Here is a 23,973-nt window from a genome sequence, read left to right on the forward strand (position 1 = left end):
GAGGAACAGTTTAGTTCCAGCCGTGAAGTCCAGCAAAGCCAGAACTGCTCTGTAATGTGGTGTTCTATGGGTCACAGTGCTATAGTGCTGAAAACCCAGTTACAGAACCCCTGCTTCAGGAGTATGGAAAAGAGGGTTGGCCTTTTCACCACTCAGTAGGCCCTCTGTTGCTGGAAAGAGGATTGTGAGGCCTGAGGCAAAACCCACTGAAGTCAATGGCAGTCCTTCCGTTGATTCAATGTGCTTTGGTTCAGGACCCTAGAAGACAGGCTCTTCTGGTGTGTGGTTACATCATCTTCCTAGTGCAATGCCAAGTCACTGAAGCCCAAACTCCCCCCACAAGTTCAGTGGAGTAAAGCAGAGTTGGAATACTGAGGTGGAAAGTCTCTTCAAATGCAATGTCTGTAATGGGTAAAATATGAAGCAGTAGGACCACAGCAAATGAGCAACCCTAGGAAACTAGAGCTTGTCACAATAGATAAGGCTTTCAAAACTACTGTTGCATTGAATGGAAAGTTCCTCCACGTAGCAGCAGCTCCTTAGCAGTGAGATTTTGTAACACCTCTGAGTACATTATTTATATAGCCAACACAAATTTTAGATGTTCTAATAAGCAACCAGGCTAGATAACTCATTCTTTCACAGCACATTAGCTTCTTACGTTATAGGGGGAGCTGGTAGTGACTCCTATATTTGGGTTGCCTAGCACTTCCCCATATAAAAGATTCTTGTGAAATGTTTTAGAGACGCTCTTATTCCTCCATTGCTTGACACAAACCTTTGAGATAAGGAAAGGAGAAGTGCCTTTTCTTTGTCCCATGAAATTCTATTTAGATTTGAAGATCTAAACTGTGGAAAATCATTATTTTCCTTCTGTCACTTGTGTTTCTCAGGAAAACTTTGACACCAAAATATTAACAGGACATGAATGTTCTAAGACCAGATCCATGCTGTCACCAAAACAGAAGACATTGTACTGGGAACACCTAGGAGCTACCAAATATCTGTAACAGGAGGGAAGGGAGGAAGAGGGAGAGATTGCTGAGGTGGGTTCCCCCCAACCACCCCTTCAGACCCAGCATACGGCCCCAGCAGCCCATCCCCCTTCCTCCGGATGCCATACAGAGCAAAAGCTCCTTCAACTCCTGGTTTGAAGTCGGGAGAGAGAGAGACTGTATTCACACACACTCACAGGCCAGGGTACCCAACGATCCTCCAGGCCCAGCATCTGGCCCCTGCAGTCCTTTCCACCTCTGGAATAACAGCCCTGTCTTCCTGTAGATTAAGTAGTAGACATCTGTGCTGAAAAGTCAGGGTTCAAGCCCAGCCCTGTTTGTGATGCATGATGGAGAAGTGGTTACAAATGCACATAAGAGAACTTGTTTTTAACTTTTCCTTTTAAAAAAAAAATCTAGCAAATTGCATTTAAAACCCCTATATTAACTGAACATTACTTAGGTTACAAGATTTAAGGTTGCCTGTGCAATCTTAATTTGGCCCCCTTGTGTGTATGCATTACCATATACTCTTTAATTACACAATCATTATTTTCCCCAGGGCCCCTGCCTCCTTCAGTGCACAGGACAGGTGCACAAAAGGGCACAATTAAGTTTGCAATGCAACTGTAAAACTAGTATTTCCTAATTTTTGAGTGCTTGATGTTGCAACCTAAATAACCATTTAATGAAGTTTTATAGTTATATAAACTTCATCTTAATACTAGTTTTGGAATTTTTCAAACACTTTTGGCCAGATTCTGATCTCAGTTACTCTGGTATATACCTGGAATTTGTAATTTTAAAGATAACCCTCCAGCCACAGAGAGGCAGTATTATGTCACATTGTTAATAGTTCATCCTTTACATCTTCTAGACCAGCATTATTCTAAATGGGTTCTGTATAGGGTGCCACTTTTGAGATACAAAAAAAGGGACATCTGGGATGATCCTGGGCCCATAAAACTGGACAGCTGAGCACCCTTACAGATTTCCAGGTCAGCTACCTTAAAATGGGACAAATTCTGGGAAAATCTGGACAGGTGGTAACCCTAGTTATGTAACAAAGCATGGAGTGACCCTTTAAGTGCCCTTGTTGACCTACTACTTCCCTGGTCCTGGTTCAGCCCCAAAAAGTGCAGTCTGGGGCAGTAGTTTGCAGGGACTAATGGGAGACGTAGTCAGGGACCAGGTGACTGTAGGGTGGGACAGCAAGGCATGCTGGGAAGGAATGGCAGGGCATGTAAGAAGCAGCCTTGCTGTAGAACAGAAGGCTAGGAATTAGGTAAGGAGGAGGTGATTCCTCCCTTCCCTCTCAGAGCTGAGACAGTCTAAACACAGGCAAGATATAGAAGGACCATGGGGAAGGATGAAGCAAGTACCTGGTGATAAAGGGGTATACAGGGGATGAGATGTAAACTGAAAGCTAGAATCCCATTTTGGGTACATGACTATGATGTTCAGTCTCCCTTCATTTATCACCAACAGAGATCAGTGCAGGGGAGACTGTTTTGCCTAAGGAGGACCAGTTCCTATTGGTATTAATCAACCCTATGTCTACACAGGTGAAGGCTATGGCCTGGCGTTGGCCAAGAATATGTCAGATGTTTGGATTTCTGTTCCTTCCAAAAAGAGAGACCTCATTGTTGGCTAGAGGGCTGCACCACATCAAATCATCCAGCTACCCAAGAGTGAGGGAAACTGAGCCATCTGTGATGGCTGTGTCCTGATGCTGGTAAGGTAAGAACCTGCTACTGCTGACTATATACACATTAGTTTAAATGTCTGTCATGAGTTTAAATAAGCTTCTATTGTCTTCACTATTCTTTCAAATGCTGTTTTTTTGGGATTTATAAACTCAATTGTCAACTTTACTCTGGGCTGAAACTTACTATGTAAAACGTAAAAAACTGCAGAGGAATTGCATTTACATGTGCTGAATTGTACACCTGCTTACTAGGAAACCTGTTTATAAAAATTTAATATCCCAAATATTCCAGTTAGTAACATTTTAGCACAACATTCTGTACAAGCCAACAAAAGCTGGGGCACTTTCCCCACTCACCCTTCAGAGTGGCCTGTTTTAATCAAGTAGAATATTATACATTCTGTTGTCTTCGCAAAGTTAAACTGTTTTTATTGGCCCTTGGCCTCCCTCACGTCCCTGCCCTCCTGGGATAATTGTTTTCATTTCCAGTTTGTGTCTGTCTGCGTCTCTAAATGTTTAAGTGGTTGGCAGCTTTTTTGTGGTGGGTGTTGTTGCTAGTCCAAGTCATGGCTTGTGCTTCTCATTCTCTGGTCTCCATAAACTACCGTGACTGTTAGAATGAATGTCAACCATTTTGTCTCAAGTTGGAGCCCTGGGGCAAGGCAGTTGGCTTGGATTTGTGATGGCATGAAGAGGGGGTCATGACTTCATGTGCAACTGTCAGGCTCTCTTCACAGATAGAAGGGAGAAGATTGTATTCTTAGGTTTTCTTACCAGATCTACCACTGAGTACAACAGTGGCTCTCAACTGTTCCAGACTATTGTACCCCTTTCAGGAGTCTGATTTGTCTTGCGAACCCCCAAGTTTCACCTCACTACTTGCTTACAAAAATCAGACATAAAAATACAAAAGTGTCAGAACACACTATTACTGAAAATGTGTTTACTTTTTCATTTTTACCATACAATTATAAAATAAAGCAATTGAATATAAATATTGTACTTACATTTCAATGTATAGTATATAAAGCAGTATAAACAAATCATTGTCTGAATGAAATTGCAGTTTGTACTGACTTTGATAGTGTTTTTTATGTAGCCTGTTGTAAAACTTGGCAAATATCTAGATGAGTTGATGTACCCCTTGGAAGATCTCTGAGTACCCCCAGGAGTACTTGTACCCCTGGTTGAGAAACACTGGAGTACAGCACCTGCCTACATCATTAGTCAATACTGGATGCTTCAGAGAAAGAATCTATTCCATGGGAGGAGGAAGGGGACTCTTCTGATCTCAGTAGTCAATTGTCTTTTCCCTGAAGCAGATTGATTACCCCGATGTGCAATTGCTAATCATCTGTTGGCCTATTTGTGAAGGGTCAGCCACAGGAATGTGTCACATGTGCAGAAGTAGGGACTCTTGCTCTGGGAGGACCATCCTTTGGGCATGCACCTAGGCACTCTACCAGCTGCTGGCTTACTGTTGTTCCTCCCTCTGCCTCAGAAGATGAGCTTGGGAAGCCAGTCCTTCCAGCTTCTCACTGACTCTCCCCTTCCCACAGTTACTCACCAGCTCATTTCTCTGTGGTGTAACAAACCTGTTGGATGTGTGTATGTATCATAACAGATAAAGCAAGGGAATTTATGGTCAGCTGGGGGATTAGATACAGGGTTTTGGCTCAGTCTGTTAGAGGATTCAGCTGCTCAGTTTTGGATCTGAGTACCTAAAATTCCACTATTTTTATTTCTCCTTTCTCAGTGAGAGAAATCTTCCCTCTTATCCTCTCTGGGAAAGTTTTCTGGAAGAAAACGTCTGGTACTTTGCCTTTAGCACCAATTGCAGTATACCATTGCAAATAAATGTGGAGGTACAGAAGGCCTTTATACCAGCATCTTCTAGATTTAATTGCAGTAGGACAGACTGACACAGGGTTCAGAGGCCTTGCTTGTTTCCAAGTAAGGGGTTAATTCTAGTTTAGATCTTGAAGGGTGTAATAAGAAGGCAAGGCTAGAGACACAAGGTCCAATCAGGCTCTCAAAAGGGAAAAGAGGAAATTCTATAGCGCAAATTCACGCCTGCTTTGTGTTTGTTCTGCACTAACGTGGCTAACAGCTCTGTGCCGCTGCTGCAGAAACCGCTCCCTGTCTGGCACAGGGTGGCATTCTAAGATGGGCAGGTGCCAGGCTGGAGGAAGGCCAGCGGATGGAGATGAGGGATCAAACAGTCCAGCACTTTGGCAATTCAGCGCCCTAGCAGCGGCACAAAGCGGCCATTGCAATAGTGATGCTAATAACCCACACTCAGGCTCGAACCAGCTACCAGTTAAGAGATGAGGTTCAAGTCACCTCCCCTCCATCCCTGCTCCAGTGCAGGAATGAACCTGCCTCAGGAAGAACAGCTCCTTCCTTGTCAGGAGAGAAGGGCAAGTTCCACACCTGTGCTCAAAGGACTAGCTTGTGCCCCAAGTTGCCCTTTAACACAAGAACAAAACCTTGACCAATAGAGCTTGCTGACTGAGGCTGTTTACTTTTGCTGCTGAACAAGCCGATTCATTCTCCCACCTTACAAAGACTCAGGTGAAATACTGTGTTAACACAATGTGTCAGTCTGAGCCTTTATGCCTTTGAAATACTATTGGGAAAACACTTGATACATGATCACATGGCCTGCCACAGGAACACATTTATAAGTGTGCACAATTCAGTAGAGGTGACTCTAAAATAGGTCCCAGAAGCAGGACTGACGTGACAGAGAGACTCCTGCCCCTTTAAAGAGTTCAGTGCAATGACTATAACCTTGTATCACATGCAGACAAGCAGCTGTGGCAAGGGCTAACGTTACTATTCCACCCACGCTGCTACTGCAAAGAGAGCTTGTAGAGTAACTAATAAAACCAGGAAGGGGGAAGGGCTACGGGGGTTGAACCTGGGAAGGGGATTGCTGATGAGGAGATGATCCCATCCATTACATCTGGTTGCTCCTATGGGGGGTGACTGACAGCAGTGCCAGAACCGTGGGGGCACTGGGTTTAATTTGGGAGGGCAGGGGAAGTGTTGCCCCCCCAAAGTGCAAGCCACGGGCAGGCGTGGAGCAGCACTGGAAGGGGCTGCACTTCACCACAGGGGAGCTGATCACGGTGCTGCAGGTGCCGGACAGTGGCTGTGGGAAGGGCAGAAAGAGGACGGGCTGCACAGCTGGTTCCCAATGAGCGACGTGCAGCCGCTGGAGGTATGAGACTGGCTGCATCAAGTACCTGGGGGGTGAGGAGGTGCAGGGGGTTAGTGCCACGAGGGAGTGCAGGGTTAGGGAAGAAGGGAGCACAGGAGGGGAGTGGTTAGGGTAAAAAGGATGCAGGAATCCACTTTGGTCTTGGCAGAGGCAATGTGTGTGGTGAGGTGGGGGGCATGCAGGGTCACGTGCCACGCCATATTTCTCAGGATGCCTCTGGCAAGGACACCCAGCAGTGAGGAGTCAGAGTTCCCCCTGGCAGTGTCTGTGCAGTGAGGGGAGGGAGGAAACAGGGTGCCTGGCTGCCGACTGAGCAGCCTGCCAGGAGGCGGCTACTTCTTCCCTGCTGCTGGACTCCCAGCACAGCTGCCTGCTTAGCAGACTCTCCGCTGAGGTGAGTTGGGGGTGGTGGTGGAGGCAGAGGCAATGTGTGGGGCAGTCACATGTCCCTGCAGAACGTTTCAATTGTGCCCCCGCCCCCAGCCTCAGTTGTGTGCCCTGCCCCACCCGCCACTTTTACAAAGGTTCCGGCACCCTGGGTGACTGACCTGTAGAGAACTCAGGCAGATATAACAAAGTGGCTTGTGACCTCTAGTTGGCCTTGGTGCTTGGGTCAGCTGTATAGCAAGTCTTGTTTTTAGTGAAGTGAAAGAAACCTGTGATGCTTTGTAGAAGAGCACCAGAGGGCTCCATTTAGCACATGCCTAAGTGAAGGCCAGACGTCATGTGACTAGATTTTAATGTTGACCATTCATGCCAGCCTTGCTATGGGGCACGAAGCCTCCCCGACAAATTACAGCTGTGTCAGGAAGCAGTACCATTAAACACTTGTCCCTGCTGTGGCTAATACAGTCTGTCATAATTAAATGAGAAATATATAGTGGAGTTTGTGATGACTGGGAGAAATGCACAGTAAATTGCCCGCCAGGTCCAAAGGTTGCAGATCTCTTAAGATATCTAGACAGACTTGTGTGCAGTGCTGGGAGGAATCAATGATTGTGGCACACGTAGGTACCAGTGACATAGGGAAAGGTCGGAGAGAGGTCCTCGAGGCCAAATTTCAGCTGCTAGGTAACAGCTTAAAGTCCATGGTAACATTGTCTGAAATGCTTCCAGTTCCACGCACAGGGTCAAAAAGACAGGCAGAACAGCAGGATCTCAGAGAGTGGATAAGATGAAGGTGTAGGAACTGGGAAACTTTTGGGAAAGGAGGAACCTATACAGGAAAGATGGCCCCCTCCAAACCAAACAGAACCAGTTTGCTGGCATGTAAACTTAAAAAGCTTGTAGAGGAGTTTTTAAACTAAGGTCTAGGGGAAAGCCAACAGATACAAAGGAGCACATGATTTGGGTGGAAACATCTCCTAGGAATGAATTTATTAAAGAAAGAACTCTATATCTTAGTAAAGAGAACAGGAAAGAAGTTGGTAAAGTACAGGTAGGAGCTAGTGAGGAACAGTCACATGTAAAAAAAAAAAAGTCCCATTTAAAAATAACACATGAATGCAAGCAACAGAATATTGGCAAAATGTACAAGTGCTTATACATACACGCTAGAAGTCTAAATACTAAGATGAATGAACTAAAGTGTCTGGAATTAAACAAGGATATTGATATAATAGACACTGTATACTTGGTGGAATGAAGAAAATCAATGGGATTTGGTAATACCAGGGTACTATATATATGAATGACCAAACAAGTCGCACCGGTAGAATGGCATTATTGTGAAAGAAAGCTGAATCAAATAAAGTAAAACATCTTAAATGAATCAAACGAACCAAAAAAAACTCTATTGATAGAAATTCCTTGCTTGAACAATAAAAATACAGCAGTAGGAATAAGCTACCAATCACCTAACCACGATGGTGACTGAAATACTCTGAGACTGGAGAGGCTGCAAAGGCAGAAAATGCAATAATAATAGTGATTTCAACTATCCTCATATTGACTGGGTATGTCACCTCAGGGAGGGATGCAGAGATAAAATTTCTAGACAACATAAATGACTGCTTCTTGGAATAGCTTGTCCTGGAACCACAAAGGAAGAGGCAATTTTTGATTTAGCCCTAAGTGGGTTACAGGATCTAGCCCTGGAGGTGAATACAACTGAACCGCTTAGTAATAGCAACCATAATGTAATTCAACTGAACATCCTTGCAGGGGGGAAAATGCCAAAGAAATCCCCCATCATAGCATTAAATTAAAAAAAGGGAACCACACAAAACCGAGAAGAGGTGGTTAGGGACAAAAAGACAGCCTTTAAAAACTGGAAGTCCTATCCTAGTGAGGAAAATAGAAAGGAGCATAAGTTGCAGCAAATCAAGTGTGAAAGTATAATTAGGCAAACCGTGGAAGAATCTGAAGAGCAACTAGCTAAGGACACATACTAACAACAAAAAACTAAGTACATTAGAAGCAAGAAGCCTCCCCCACAATCAGTGAGACCACTGGATAACCAAGGTGCTAAAGGAGCACTCAAGGAAGACAAGGCTGTTGAGGAGAAGCTAAACGAATTATTTGCATCAGTCTTCACAACAGAGGATGTGGGGGAGATTCCCACACCTGAACCATTCTTTTTAGGTGACAAATGTGAGGAACTGTCCCAGATTGAGAGGTTTTGAAACAAATGGATAAACTAAATAATAAGAAATCACCAGGACCAGATGGTATTCAGCCAAGAGTTCTGAAGGAACTCAAATATGAAACTGAAGAATCATTAACTGTGGTATGTAACCTATTACTTAAAATCATCCTCTGTACCCGATGACTGGAGGGTAGCTCATGTAGTGCCTTTAAAAAAAAAAAAAAAAAAAAAGGGCTCCAGAGGCAATCCCTGGCAATTATAGGCTGCTAAGCCTAACTTCAGTACCAAGGAAATTGGTTGACTCTATAGTAAAGAATAAAATTTGTGGACACAAGTGAACATAAGGTGGAGAAGAGTCAACATACCTTTGGTAATGCATGATTTCCCTTTACAAATCTACTAGTATTCTTTGAAGGAGTCAACAAACGTGAACAAGGGTGATCCTGTAGATACAGTGTATTTGAACTTTCAGAAAGCTTTTAACAAGGTCCCTTACCAAAGGCTCTGAAGCAAAGAAAGGCATAATGGGATAAGAGGGAAGGTCCTCTCATGGATCAGTGGAGAGAGGTAAACAGCAGGGTCCCCCAAGTTTCTGTACTGGGACCAGCGCAGTTTGACATATTAACAAATGATCTGGAAAAAGGGGTAAACAGTGAAGGGGCAAAGTTTGAAGAAAATACTAAATTACTCAAGATAGTTAAGTCCAAAGCTGACTGTGAAGAATTACAAAGGGATCTCACTAAACTGGTCAACAAAATGGCCGATGAAATTCAGTGTTGATAAATGCAAAGTAATGCACAGTGGAAAACATTCCAACTATATATAGAAAATGATGGGCTCTAAATTAGCTGTTACTACTCAAGCAAAATCTTGGCGTCATCCTGGATAGTTCTCTGAAAACATCCTCTCGATATGCAGCAGCAGTCAAAAAAGCTAACAGAATGTTAGGAACCATTAGGAAAGGGATAGATAAAACAGAAAATATCATAATGCCACTGTATAAATCCATGGTACATCCACATCTTGAATACAGCATACTGTTCTGGTTGCCCCATCTCAAAAATTAAAAATGGGGGTTATGGAACAGCTTCTAAACAAGGAAACTTTCAAAAAGACTGGGAGTGTTCACCTTAGAAAGTGGACAGCTAGGGGAGAATACGATAGAGATCTATAAAAGCATGAATGGTGTAGAGAAAGTGAACAAGGAAGCGTTATTTACCCCTTCACATAACTTATGACCCAGGGGTCACCTGATGAAATAAATAGGCGACAGGTTTAAAACAAACAAAAGGAACTACTTCTTCACAAAATGCACAGTCAACCTGTGGAATTTTTTTCCAAGGGATGTTAAGGCCAAAAGCATACATGGGTTTAAAAAAAGAATTAGATAAATTACTGGAGGATAGGTCCATCAATGGTCCAGCAACACAACATGCTCTGGATGTCCCTAAGCCCCCAACTACCAGAAGCATCAGGCATTGGCCCCAGTCAGAGACAGGATACTGGGCTAGATGGACCATTGATCTGATGTAATATGGCCATTCTTAAGTAATCTGAGGGAGTCCCCTGCCAATTGGACACTAATGCAGACTTCATTAGCTTAATATTTTCCACCCTGGAATGTCACAAATCAACCCCTCATCCTGGACCCCAATGGCATTTGTGTTCTCTTTCTACAGTGGGCTCAGTAGCAATACCCCCAGTTGAGCAAAACAAGCCTTTCACATCTCTTCAGAGCCTTGCTCCTCAACTGACCGAAGCAAGAGGGTTGGCAGCTAATAATGCTTGACTTTTTCTAAAGAGCAGACTATGGCTATCTGCCAAAAGAATACAATTAAACCTTTAGCACGGGCCCTTGGAATCCTTGGGTGCTGAACTTGAATGTATTGCTGGAGTAGCCTTGGTCTCAGAAAATCTCCTTTCGTGGCACCTAAGTGGAGGTGTGGGGAGAAGATGGGGTGGGAGAGAATTAATCAAATTGGCATTAAAAAGGGGGGCCTCCCTTCTATCAAAGTGGATTCTTAATTTACAAGGCAAAATTTTGCCATCCTGTTGACTTTCAGTTTCATCTCTGTATGGCAAAGATCAGCATTAATCATTGTGGCTGAACACTGGTCAGCAGAGAGCTAAAACCATCCCAGTCATGTGTCTTGTCCCAACCAAACATGAGGCAAGTGAATCTCTGGCAGCATAGCTCTGAGGAAATAAACTAAGACAATCTCTATTGTCAACTCTACTGTCCTGTGGCTGTGCAGTCTGCTCACAGGACGGGGCGCCACTCAACCACACGGTTGGAGCCCAGTGTAACTCAGCAATAGTAGCTACTTCAATTTTGTGTTGCCAAATACCAGCCTCTCACTGCCCTGGCAACGTTGACAGGTGGTATTGAAAAGGCTAAGCATACTGTGGGTGGGTGAGGCGGGGGTGCCGATCTGCTGGCAAGGAACTGCTTGTGATGTCACAAATCAAGTATTATAAACCAGAGTCAGCCCTGGAACCTAGAGATGCAACTCCCTTAATCAAAGAAGCAACACTCGCTGACGGCAGTGGGGAATTAGTCCCTGTTACTTTATTGCAAGACCAAGGGGAAGGTGGTTGTGAAGATCTGTTACCTGACATCAGTTGCTCCCGTTGTGCCTTCAGACTTATCAGGAAAAGAGCTTGCTGTCTCTCCTTATCCAAGAACCCCAACCAAGATATCATGCAGGCTACTTTTCAACCATCTCCATGAGTAGGGTATCAGGTGGCATGGTCTACCACAAACAACAATATCTATTTCTTACATAGAATGTGCCTCCCCTCACCCAGGAAAACTTATGCAGTGATTCTACCATATCAATAGTGAATCTTTGAAAGGACTCCTCTAGGATAGGTCTCCATCTCTTTTTAAAATGACACCATTCAGAATATTAGGAAAAGAATATATAGCATATGGGATTAGAGGGGGAGTGGAGGAGACAATGGGTGTCAGACAAGCTTTGGGAGTTGCCCAGAGGCCTACAAATTGAAAATAACTAACAGGTCTCCTTGTATAGTGATCAGGGATAGGACATTTGTAGTAACAGAAGTTGGTAACGGAGTGGTAGGTTCTATCGCTGCTTAGACTTTATGCAGGAGTTGCCCTGCCACCACTCCACAAAGCAAATAAAAGTGCTGAAGTGTTAGTGCCATCATGGTAAAATCTGACAGAGACACCCAATAATCAATATCAACACAACTAATTTCTAAGAGGAGAATTAAATCAAAAGGGGAGGAACAGGTATTCATTAGATGTGTCAGGAAAGTGAAAGATGTCACTATACTGTATTGAAGGAGTATGGGAGAAAGGGAAAATATTTGATTTCTTTAATAGGTTCAACTCAGCCTATGATTTTTGTCCCTACAGTTTCCTAAGTGGAAAAATAGGACATGTTTTATATACCAGATATCTATCTTATTTGTGGGTGTAATCAAGCAGTTCTATATGACTTAGAAAATGCTTCTGTAGTTATTTGTGCCCATAAAACTGTAGCTGCAATTACTTCCAGATGCAAAATTGCAGGCATGGAATCAAAATCAAGTGTCTAGAAGCTAGAGGAAGTTGCTCCCCCATTGAGTATAACCACTTTAAAGTACAGAAGGTCACATTTTGGCCCTAAACAAATACACGACCACCCCTATATAATTACATAGCCTGCAAGCTGGCACCAGCTTTTGCTTTGTTAACCACCTCACTGCCATTTCTTGAAGTTGCAGCTGTATTGTCATTACACAGTGACACCAGGCACTGGATTATCCAGGTGTCAGTGTTTGTTACCATGTCAGGTACCACAGTTGTTAACGATTTCCTGTCCTAAATATGGGAAGAAAGAGTGGTATTTCAATTAACACTGTATGGTGACTGTTGGCAACAACCAGCTGGTTAACAGGGACCAGTGTACCTAGCACATTAGGCAGCACAGAAACGGTGAGTATCATGGGATAAGGTGAAGTGAGCACACTTTTCTGGAACTATGCCATGAGGATTTAACAGCCTAGTTCAAATTTTTTTCCCATGTCAAAAGTAACTAGCGTAATTATCCACTATTTAGTGGGAGAAAAGGAAAGCCTTCAAGTACTAGCCAACATGACTCAGCTACAAAGCCTTAATTTTGTGGCTTAGGATTCATAAAGCCAGATCATCAGAAACACATTTCACCTGGTCCTTAACCTGATTTTCTGCACCAAATGTCATGTTATCCTACTTATTGGACTAACATACTACTGTAAACAGGGGCTCTTAAAACCCTTTTTAGCCAGCAGCAGAAATATGATTGAAATGGGGGTGGGAAAGGAGGGCTGACTAACTCCTGATACCCTCGCAATCTTTGGACATCAGTTTTCAAGGTAGTATTCATTGCATGTGGTCAACAATGTACTGTTTCCGGTAGCCAACAGAATTCAAATGTGTTGCTGTTTCAGATACCTCTGGAGGGGGAAGGGAGGTCATGACAAATCAGCACTTTCAGAATGGTTCTTATCAGTTATCAGAAACTGAGCACCAGAAAGTGGTGTTGGCAAGACAGCATCCTACCTTAGCAGACCATGAGGTTGTACGAAATGCTGGACTAGAGGAATTGTTGCTCTCATTCTCCTGTGCCTTCCCTTCTGCCTGGGAGGCATTCTTGGTTTACAATAATATGATCTACAAAGCCAGTATATTAGCCTCTATCATCTCTCCTTAAAACTCACCTCTGCTGTGATACCTAAAAAAAGCTCGGAAATGGTTAAAGAGAGGATATGCTGTAACTGCTGCTTACTACAGGAACCGTAACTGTCTTGTTATCATGTACTCCACACACACCCTTTATCTGCTTGTGTCCACCTGGTTCTCATAATGCTCTGACTGCGAGCTCCTTTGGGCAGGGACTATTGGTCTGATCTGTGCGTTGTGCTTAGCACAAAAGGACCCAAATTCTTGACTGAGACCTCCAGGGGCTAATGTAATGCAAACGATAAACTCCAGTAGAGCCAGAAGCAGCCATCTACCAGACTGCAGGCTTACAATAATCACAGGGAAGATGGTGTGTATTTCCCCAAAAGAACTTCATTCTCAGAAAGAAAAAGAAAAAAAATTACACACTTAGCCTGGCAAGCTAATCTAGATCAAAAACTTCTACTGCTACAAAAAAGAAAAATCTTCATGGATGATTGTGGTGATGGTTTTCAGGTCACAAGCACATGTTCTCATGAGACTCATCATTATTTATATCACATTCTTCTGTGAAAAGAACACAGATTTTACATTATCAAGGAAAAAAATGCAGTGTTAGGTTTCATGTCATTTTAAATGTTGCATTGCAGGAGACTGGAAGGCTCAAGAAAGTGGTAATGGCATACAGAACTTCACAGCCTGCTTTCTAACTGTAATCCTGTACTTTGAGTGTGGATGGAGCAAGAGAGCAACGATGACTTTAAGCCATTTTGTACTCACCATATTCTGGAGTTGTGCAGGGATCTCTCTGGCCCAGAGTGTAACTAGAGCAGCCCCAAGGCTGCTCTAATTTAAATTCTGCTTCCTCAGGGCCCTGGAAAGTAGAGATAGTGGCTGGAGTGCACTGTACTCTGGCCACTCTCATGCCAGGGTCTGGGAGCAGGGCTATCGTAGAGTCCTTACTTTACCTCTTCAGGAGATGAGGAGGCTCTCTGCAGGGGTATTCTCAAGGGGGCATTTCTGCCTTCCTTAGGGCCCCTTTACATTGCCAAAATGGTGTAAAAAGGGCCTTAACATAAGGGAGAATAAGGCCTCTATTTCTAGGTTGCTGGGTCAAAATGGTGAATAATTAGGTGACTAATTTCTAGGTTGCGAAGTTATTGATGACCAATTAGGCCATGAAACAGTCTTCAGCAAGTTATATGTGAAAAGAGTGACGGTCTCCATCTTCCTAGTAGAGCAGGTGCATATATTAAATAAACCACTTCAATAGGCACTTCACTGACATCTTTGTTGGCGGTGTCAATAGAAAGGCAAAGAATTATTACCATGGAGAAAAAAAACGACAGTCTCACCAACGGGACACAGCAAGATGCTTTGGTGAGAGTTGGATTGCTACTAACTGTGTGGTGCCCGTTCCACAGTTACACTTTCCATTTCCAGGCTGCAATGCTACATTTTTGCCTTCTTCATACACTTAGGCCAGATTCTCCCGTCTGATTTGCACTGTATAAGCACCAAATTCCCGCACTGTGCAGGGAAACTCTCCTGTACCAGCCGCCCTACCCCTCCGGCATGGCCAGCATGGAATGAGTGTTCCAGTGGTTAGGAAGGAGCAGGGCAGAGAGGAGCTCCGCTATGCCCTAACTTACACCAGGGGAGGATAGAACTGCTCCCCCGCATGGACAGGCCTGAGTGGGGGCCCCAAAGAAAGGGAAGAGAGGCCCTTCTGTGTGGAATGGAGCCATCCCTGACTGGGAAGTCCCTTCCATGTATAGTCTATGGGGAGTTTCAGAGTAACAGCCGTGTTAGTCTGTATTCACAAAAAGAAAAGGAGGACTTGTGGCACCTTAGAGACTAACCAATTTATTTGAGCATGAGCTTTCGTGAGCTACAGCTCACTTCATCGGATGCATACTGTGGAAATTGCAGAAGACATTATATACACAGACACCATGAAACAATACCTCCTCCCACCCCACTCTCCTGCTGGTAATAGCTTATCTAAAGTGATCATCAAGTTGGGCCATTTCCAGCACAAATCCAGGTTTTCTCACCCTCCGCCCCCCCACAGACAAACTCACTCTCTTGCTGGTAATAGCCCATCCAAAGTGACCACTGTCTTCACAATGTGTAAGATAATCAAGTCTATGGGGAGTGATCTGAGTCTGTGTAAATGGTGATTCAAACACACATGTAGTGGTTTCCCATAAGACAGACTACAGAAGTACTAACATGGCTGAGCTGTATGCTAATGGAACATCACAGCCCTGTTTAAGATTCCAAAGCAGACTCTCTTCCCTTGGAAAAGCCAGGAGTCTCTTATCTATGTGAAACTTCCTTCAGCAGCCCCAGAGTCCGGCTGGAGAAACGCTCCTCGTGCTAAATTAACACAATGAACTCACACACACTGTGGCTGGCAACTGTGGACTTTGCAAGTTAAAGGAGATACGTGATATTCAGGGAAGAAGGGTGATAATGGATTTCAGTGGTTATGAAACCATTATAGAGCTGATAGCTGTAAAAGGAGATTTACTGTAAAGGTGCTAGCACCGGGGTGCTGTCTGGATCTGCAGAATCTGTCAATAGCAAGCTGTGATTCATTGTTATAGGAAAAACACACTAGCAGTGAAGCACAGATTGCATTGTTCCCAATTTAGAGCAGAAGTAGTACACTTAATACAGGCATAGATGCTTTAACTGCATATCATGTTCTTCTCACAGAAAGCCAGTGATGATGAAGAATATGAGAGCAAAATACTGAAGCGCCCCAACAGATGCATATCCCGGTGAGATGTAACGTTAAGAACAAACGGCAGCTGTCTTTGTTCTTGAATGGACTGCGTGCTTGGGGGATGGTCTTCCGGTTAAAGCATGGCATTGGGGATATAGATTTTAATTTCCAGACTCGCCACAGGTTTCCTGTGACTTGGACAGACACTAGCCTCGGCGTGGGTCTGATCTCACACCAGTGAAGTCAGTGGGAATTTTGCCATTGACTTCAGTGGACATAGTATCAGGCTGCACATGTGCCCCCTCCCATCGCAATGTAGCCAAGTTTGGCAGGTGCGAACACTTTCAATAATGTAGTGCAACAAGTGTTTTGAACATGCACAATCCACTGACCCCAGTGGGTTTTTGCAGGTACAAATTCTAATGATTATGTGCAAGGGTATTAAACTACTTTGAGGGGCACACAGGGGTCTGCACTAATAATATGATGGTGCAGGTATGTGCATGTTCAAAGTCCTAGCAGATAATTAGCTTTTTACAAACAGCTAAGTGTTCCACGCAGTCTGCCCTTACGCCCACTTTACAGATAAGGGGAAGAAAGTCAGAAGTTACGCAACTTGCCCAAGACCACCCAAGGGATCAATGTAACAGATAGAATTAGAATCTAGGAGTACCTAGCTCCCTGCTTAGATCACACCTCTATCACAAAAGCACAAGGAACAAAATAATTACTGATCCTGGCAAAAAATTGTGCCACTCCCACAACTAAGTCACCATAGCTCTACTGAAGTCACTGGACCCACACCAGCTGAGGATCTGCTCCTCCGTCTCTAATCTATTCTACACTGAAAGATGTTCAGCTATATCTCTTGATTGGAAAGTTACCCGTAACCTTTGGCAATAGGTCACCTGGAGCTTCCTGCCATTAGCATGAATATATATTGTTACATTTGGAAATCCCTCTGCCTGATGCCAAGTTATTTTGATTTTGCACAATTTAAAGTCTGTCTGCATGAAGAGTTGGGCTCTGGGTGGTGTGGGGAGCGACTTCCTACATTCAAACACTACAAAAGGCTCAATACACAGCTTCACCAATTCTTATTTAAAGGTATGGCTGGCCCAGTTTCCCTTCACACTTTGAGACTACAGATTTGGAAGTAATTTACAAAATTACTGTTAATGAAAGAGGACATCTCAGCCCACCGAAGGAAATGTGGTCTGCCTGGTAATGAACTGCCTCAGCTTTGACATTTCTTATTGTTTTAAACCCAGACTGCAAGGCTATTTAAACCCCATGTGCCTCAGTCTAATCTCACAACTGGGTAAACCTTAGTAACTATTGTCATCAATGGGGCAGATCCTCAGGTGATATAAATCTGCACTCGCTCCTTTGACATCAATGGAGCTATGCCAATTTATACCAGCTGAGGATCTGGCCCCATGGCATTACAATTAGTGTAAATGAAGAATTGCATTCAGTTTGTCCAAAGAGAAACAGCCATTTATCTGAATCAAGGTTGTATTCCACTGTGTGAATCACTTACCCAGTAACTCTCCACAATTATTACATAAAGCCCTCTCAGCCTGAAATCTTCAAGACATCTGGCTAAATGGGGCTGTGCTGTACATGAAAAGCAATCCACCAACCTGCCACCTTCAAGCTGCTATTCCAGCTAATGATCAATTCCCTCCTCTTCACCACCATCCCAGAAGCAGCTTTGTCATGGTTACCTGGATACTTACTGATGAAGGATGCTTGTACAGTAGTAGGTGCAGCGATGATCGAAGTGGTTAAACAGTCAGACTTGTTATCTAGAAGTCAGTCATTAATGAAATGCTTTTTAGCTAATGGCAGTTTAAGCCATGGATGAGGGGAGTGCATTGCTCCATCTGTCCAACGTGAGTACCAGGCAGCAGGATACCAGCACTGCGGCCTTTTACTGTAATAAATTGCCTTGTGATTTTTAATAGGACGTAACCGATAAAGCTGGGTGACATGTTTTAGCCAAAACTTTTAGCATTTGAAAAAAAATGCAGATTTGAGTCAGATAAAGTTACAAAATGCTTTTATTTCAGGTAAGTGTTTTGGTCGAAAGAGAATTTGGAAATGTTGAAACAGTTCGCTTCAACAAGTCACCACATTTCAAACATTCACAAAATGGAGGTGGTGTTAGAGGTGATCCTCTTATACCAAATAACCTGGTGGTTAAACCACTTACTTGGAATATGGGAGGTACAGATTCAAATCCCCACTCTGGAGGGGACTTGAACCAGCTCTTCTCTTGTGAGTGCCGTAGCCACCCACCTATGGGCTATGTTTGGGTGCAAGGCTCTCAATCTATCCTGTTGAAGACATTCAACTTTGTATAACTAGCATATTCATTGGGCTAAAGAAGAGTAAGGGATTCTATAGCCTGATGGTTAGGTGAGTCACCTGGGTTCTAGTCCCAGTGCCAATGAACATTTAACTAGTTATACAAAGTAGAACAACTTCAACAGGAGACCTTGAGGACTGCCCTGTCCACCAGCAGATAGACTTTCAGGTGGCAGCAGGGTGATAGGAGTTCAAGCCCCATGTACAGAGTGGGGATTTGAACCTGGCTCTCCTACATCCAAGATAAGTACCCTAACCACAAGACTACTGGGTGGCAGGATGGCACCTTCTCCTGTGTTTTGTGAATGGCACCTGTTAAAAAACCTGCTTTAAAAATTCTATAGAAGAGGTCTCATTCTCTATGGGATTTTCCATAAACGATATTATCTGCTGTCTTACATTTACATTACATGTCTTGTCCCTAAATGTTAAGACTGTAAATACTTTGTAGTTAAGAGACAACATAGAAAAGTCTTGCAGGAAACATCAGTGGCTCTGTGTGTTTAAGAGATGGTTATCAAAAGTGTTACCTCAAGCCAAACGGATATAACTGCCAGGAGGAAAGCATGGGACCATTCCACCTGGTGAGCTGGATTAGAGCCCTGATATGGGATGGTTTCATGCTCTCATTAACAAAGTGGATTTTTCCCATAGAACATGTAATCTCAGCCCTGTGCAATTATCTGCAAAGATAATGGCAACAGAAGCCCTTGGGGAATTGTTTTGGATATAGACATTTCAACTGCAAATGAATATGAAAAACCATCTGAAGGGAGTTTTGTCTAAGGACTTCAGACCCGGATCCATAAAAAACAAAAAACAAACCAACCAAAAAAAACTAGTCTATAAAGCATGTTTAGATTTATGGGCATGTGACTGTAAAGATAAACATGTGCTAATGAAGCAATTTAATCCCACTGCATTGTTGACAATGGTGATCAGCAATGATTTTTTAAAAACTTAACCACAGTGGGAGCGGGAGCAACAGCCTTAATGAAGGTATAAATGCACCGTCTATTATAACCCTCCCATTTCAGTTGTTCATAATAACTAAGGCCAGTTGTTTGTCATGAGGGGCGTAGGGCTATACAGCAGTAGTCTTCAACCTTTCTTCATTTGCAGACCCCTAAAAAATTTTGAACGGAGGTGCTGACCCCTTTGGAAATCATAGACATCATCTGTGGACCCCAGGTTAAATACCATTGTTTTATGATAAAGACAACCATTTGCAGACCTCTTAGACATGGTCTGCGGACCACAGGTTGAAAAACACTTTTCTACGGTGTGTATTCTCTAAGCAGCAAAACTAACACCAGGCACGTACACACAAGCACAAACAAGGGAAATTCAGTTGGCTCTGATCAACAGTGATGTTGGCTTGGAAGGATCTGATGATACCCAGGACATGTGGGAAGCTGAATAACCAGTCCATGCAGCGCTTCTAGCTTTTTCTATCTAGACACTTATAGGCCCAACACATTATCTCCATCACAGGCTTTGTAGTTCCCCTCTTTGTCATGTTTGTTATAGTTTTGTAACCATACAACGTTTTAGCTGTAACGAGATCTAGCCTTCCACTGTGGTAATCCCATTACCCTTAAAGACTTACAATGGATTTTTCAAGATTCTTTCCTTTACTGCTTTCCCCTTGTGAGGAAGGGGATCAGATGATGTAGCCTAGGAAGATGACTGCCTTTAAATCAAAGCAAACAAATCCTAGGTTGTTTGCTAGAGAAGGGCCTGGAATTTTGGTTAAAACAACCTACAAATATTATGCATCAGGACCCAGGCTGATCACAAGCCAAGGTCACAAAAGAATGTGCCTTTCCTCCCCATGTATTATATTGCACTAAGCTAGGGACATCACTGGAGGGAGTGGGCTCTTCTGAAGCATTGGTACTTACGGTCAGGACCCTGTGGGGAGAAGAACCATAGTAGATTCATCTTGCTTTCCCAAAAGAGACGTGTATGCCCAGTGGCAAACTCATTCATGCTCTTACTCGCCTGGGAGAGGGTATAGCCCTGTTTGCAGTGGCTCCCAGCGTGGGGATATTTTCTTATGTACTCAGTGCCTCACTTCCCATATAGGTGGAGTGAGAAGTGCTGCTATTACAAGTAGCATGGTCTGACCTGCATGAACATTTACCCCAAAGTGGTCTGGGTTGCAACGAGCAGTATGGAATGATTTGGGGGCGTTTTGGGGAGGACCACTTAAAAACAACATTTAAATAAATATATAAATTTTACCAGGCAGGGAAATATTTGAAAAGCCCTCCTTCATGTAAGCCCAGTGCACCGTCTGTCTAAATGCGGGTTCCAGGAAATATGCAGCCCCGCATATTCAGTAATTGTCTTGTGTTTGCCTTGTTCTTAATTCCTCCAGACACTGAAATCAAACAGTGTACCAACCGGCCATGGGAAGGGAATCCTGCTTCCCATAGTCACGCAGAGACCATGGAACACCTCATGAGCAAGCACGTAGGTTTTGGCTCAAGTGTCCCATGAGAATTTAAAAGCTACTCAGCATGTGACTTAGTGCTCATGATGTGATTCTGAGGACATAAAGAGCACTGTTTGAAGGACACCCGCATCCCACTTCAATGAGAGTTGACTTTAGGAGCCCCTGGTACTCTTCACCTTTAAAGATTAGGTCCCAAAAGGGCAAGTGTTGCAGAACTGCATGACTTCCATGTGTGCAGAGATCATAAACTAAACGGTGCATACAGTATAGCCAACCATACACAATGGCCTTGTCTGGCCTAGGGGAAAATTAGGACTATAAATTCACCACCAACCCAACTCCACAGATGCTGTCATCTGAGAATTAAGGTTACTGATTTTTCTTTGTGCAGAAGCAGTCAATGTTGCTGTACAGCCATTTGGAGAGGTAAAAGAGGAATGGAGGAGAAAGCACAAATGGTAGATGCTAGTCACGCTGCTTAACACATCAATGGAAGAATCCCAACACCACAGAGATGGGTGCAGCATAAGAACCTAAATGGAATAGAGCAGAAGCCCTGGGAGTGCAGGTTGAGTTGGGTTCTTTAGGCACCAGTTCTTATTAAGGCATGAATAATATTGGCAAACCATGTTTTCCACCACTATTGCTAACACAGGTGTAGAGCATGGATTGAACATGGTCCCCAAAGCAGAGCTATAAACCAACTACCTCCTACACAGCCTATCACATGGCTTCAAATACAGTTGTAACCTGTTCTTTAACCGTGATACAGCATACGTGGATACAAACTGGCCCATCATGTTAGAGTGTTACTATGCTTAAAAATTGTTTCTAACCAATACAGCCTTGTCAAGACCAGGGAACAGTCAGAGCTGTGATGCTCCACCCGTGGTAGTGACGGTGGAAACACCAGTACAGGCAAGGGTTAAACTGCCTAAACCTTCTGCAGAGGCTGCCACTGCTGCTGCTGGCTGAGCAGCACTAGAAGAGAATTACAGCAGGGATTTTCAAAGAGGTCTAAGGGAGTTAGGCACCTAAATCCCATTAGAATTCAAACTTCTTTAAGATAATTTGAAAATCTCAGGCTACAAGTCTAAGTTTTTTGTCTAGAAGGCTAGATCTACACTAGCAAGACTAGATCGGTGGGTGGGTGAGGTCAAGCCTAAATAATACCCTGGCCCCAGAGACAGCAGGGGCCCTGAAGCTGCCAGAAGGCATGAGCGGACAGTGGCTTTCAGCAATAGGTCCCTCTAGACCCATACTAGAAACTGTTTAAGTGGGAGAGGACAAAACCCCTTTCAATACAGTTTCAAAAAGCATTCTTTTCATTAAGACTGATGCCAGTGGCTACTGAGTGAGAATAGAATTAATTAGCAAATACTTACTAAACAAATAGTCTCCATGTAATGCATTACATTCGTTTTCTTTTCTTTCTGCTAGTAGAAGGCGCCCATAGGCCATCCTAGCCTACACCAAAGAAACAGCGCTTCAGTCTGGGTTTTGTTGCTTGCTTTCCCTCCAGTTTTACAACCCCACTCTTTAAAGCTGGTGTTACTCATCATTGCTGCACTAGTCCCTTCCAGAAACAACAGCAGAACTTACTAACTCCTTCCACTAGTGTAATAATCTGCAGTGGAGCAACTGGCATGCTGCCTTCTCCTCCCCAATTCACACAGCAAGTGTTCACAGTCCAAGTAGTCCATCTCTGCAGTATGTGTCCAATCCCCACCTGCCTGTCAAGTGAGTCCCCGGGGGGAGGGGGTGGGGTCAGTTACAACAGAACTGTCAAAATACTGAAGAACACATTGGGAAGGTCTGGCAGAGGGATGAGCCATTTCTGGGCCAGATCTATGCTGTTTTACACCAACTGAGGCTTCATTGATGTCAAAGGAGCTACACTGATTGACACCAGCTGAGGATCTGGTCCAGACTTTATTCTATCAGAGATGGCTTGTAATGTATCTGTAACATGCTCCTATGGCCTGTTTTATGCAAGAGGTCAGACTAGATGATCACAGTGGTCCTTTCTGGCTTTGGAATCTATGACTCTATGCTATAATACACTTTGCAGTATATACCCTTCTTTATGTTACCTAAGAATATAACTTACATATAAGATATGCATAGTATGTATGAGAAAAGGTCCCATTTACAGTGCCAAGCCTCCATACATTATTTCTTTAGCAATAAATTGTGGTGGCGGTAGAAATTAAACTTCCATATTCCACCTTCTTTGCATTGAGGGATTCTTCCCTCTTTAACAAATTGCTTCGTTCCATGTAGGAGTATTTGAGGGGAGGGGAGCGGAAATAAAAACTGGGAAAAAATGATACTCCCGAGTAGCCAAAGACAATTGCTGCATCTGGAATGTACACACAAAGATCTTAGAAAACAAGAGAAAAAAATCATGTCATCAACTGCGGTTTTCAAATATTTTTCCCACCCAGGTCAATATTGCAGGCAGGCAAGAGAGGATATCCATGATAACCAAAAACAATTCCATGTGCTAATCTGGTCTTGTATCCGGTAATAATGCCTTTGTGGTATATGCCCAGGATATCCCACATCCACCTTTTAGCCTGCTAGTCAGCTATCCCAGCATACTGTTCAAGGTGAACTGCAAAGCAGTTGGTTTCGACTTTGCTGCTCCCTTATGAAATATAAAGACTCATCATTTTCTTCTGCCAACTTTTACAAGATCGGTGGAGGACCAGAACACTGACTGCCTAAAAGTCAGTTTCTTTTCCCACTTCTACTGCAGAATGGAGCAGGTGCTGCTCTGGTTACAGCTTCATGTGTTATCGCTGTTCCAGTCCTCCTCGGGTTTTACCAAAGTCCTCCAGCAAACAAGAGGGGAATGCAGACTTTGTATTTCAAGGGGGAAAACAAGCAGAAACCAACTGTTAAAAAAGCTTGACTTTGTCATTGGGCAAGCACAGCTGAAGGGCACTGGTCTATTTTCTGCTCCACAATTCACTTTTAAGACGTAATTTCACACAGTGCAATATTTTGGGGCTCAACACAGACCAGTGAGACGTTGTGTCACCAGCTGCCCTGTGTGCCTTAAATGCTCTGCTGCTGTGGCTCACAGCCTGATCAACAACAGACAAGCATGTAGTTTCCTGAGTGTCTGTGTGCTGTTCGGCCCTGGTTCTGCACTCTGGCCCCAACCATCTGCCTACAACACAACAGCCCCACCCAGGTCTCCACTAGCCAT

The 23,973-nt window shown here is 43.7% G+C and overlaps 1 protein-coding gene across 2 annotated transcripts in view; it reads right to left on the reverse strand.

The window, feature by feature from the left end:
- The window catches only part of TMEM86A (transmembrane protein 86A), a 37,925-nt gene that overhangs the window by 8,324 nt on the left and 5,628 nt on the right, over positions 1-23,973 (reverse strand). The window contains exon 2 of one of the 2 annotated variants that reach the window (XM_037899666.2): positions 1,193-1,329. The exons of the other annotated variant lie outside the window; for it this stretch is intronic. Coding sequence (XP_037755594.1) covers positions 1,193-1,228 — 36 coding nt within the window. The 5' untranslated portion in view covers positions 1,229-1,329. The remainder of the gene's footprint in view (positions 1-1,192; positions 1,330-23,973) is intronic. 2 annotated transcript variants of the gene reach the window in all.

This window comes from Chelonia mydas, chromosome 6, assembly GCF_015237465.2.
Source record: "Chelonia mydas isolate rCheMyd1 chromosome 6, rCheMyd1.pri.v2, whole genome shotgun sequence".
Lineage (NCBI taxonomy): Eukaryota > Metazoa > Chordata > Testudines > Cheloniidae > Chelonia > Chelonia mydas.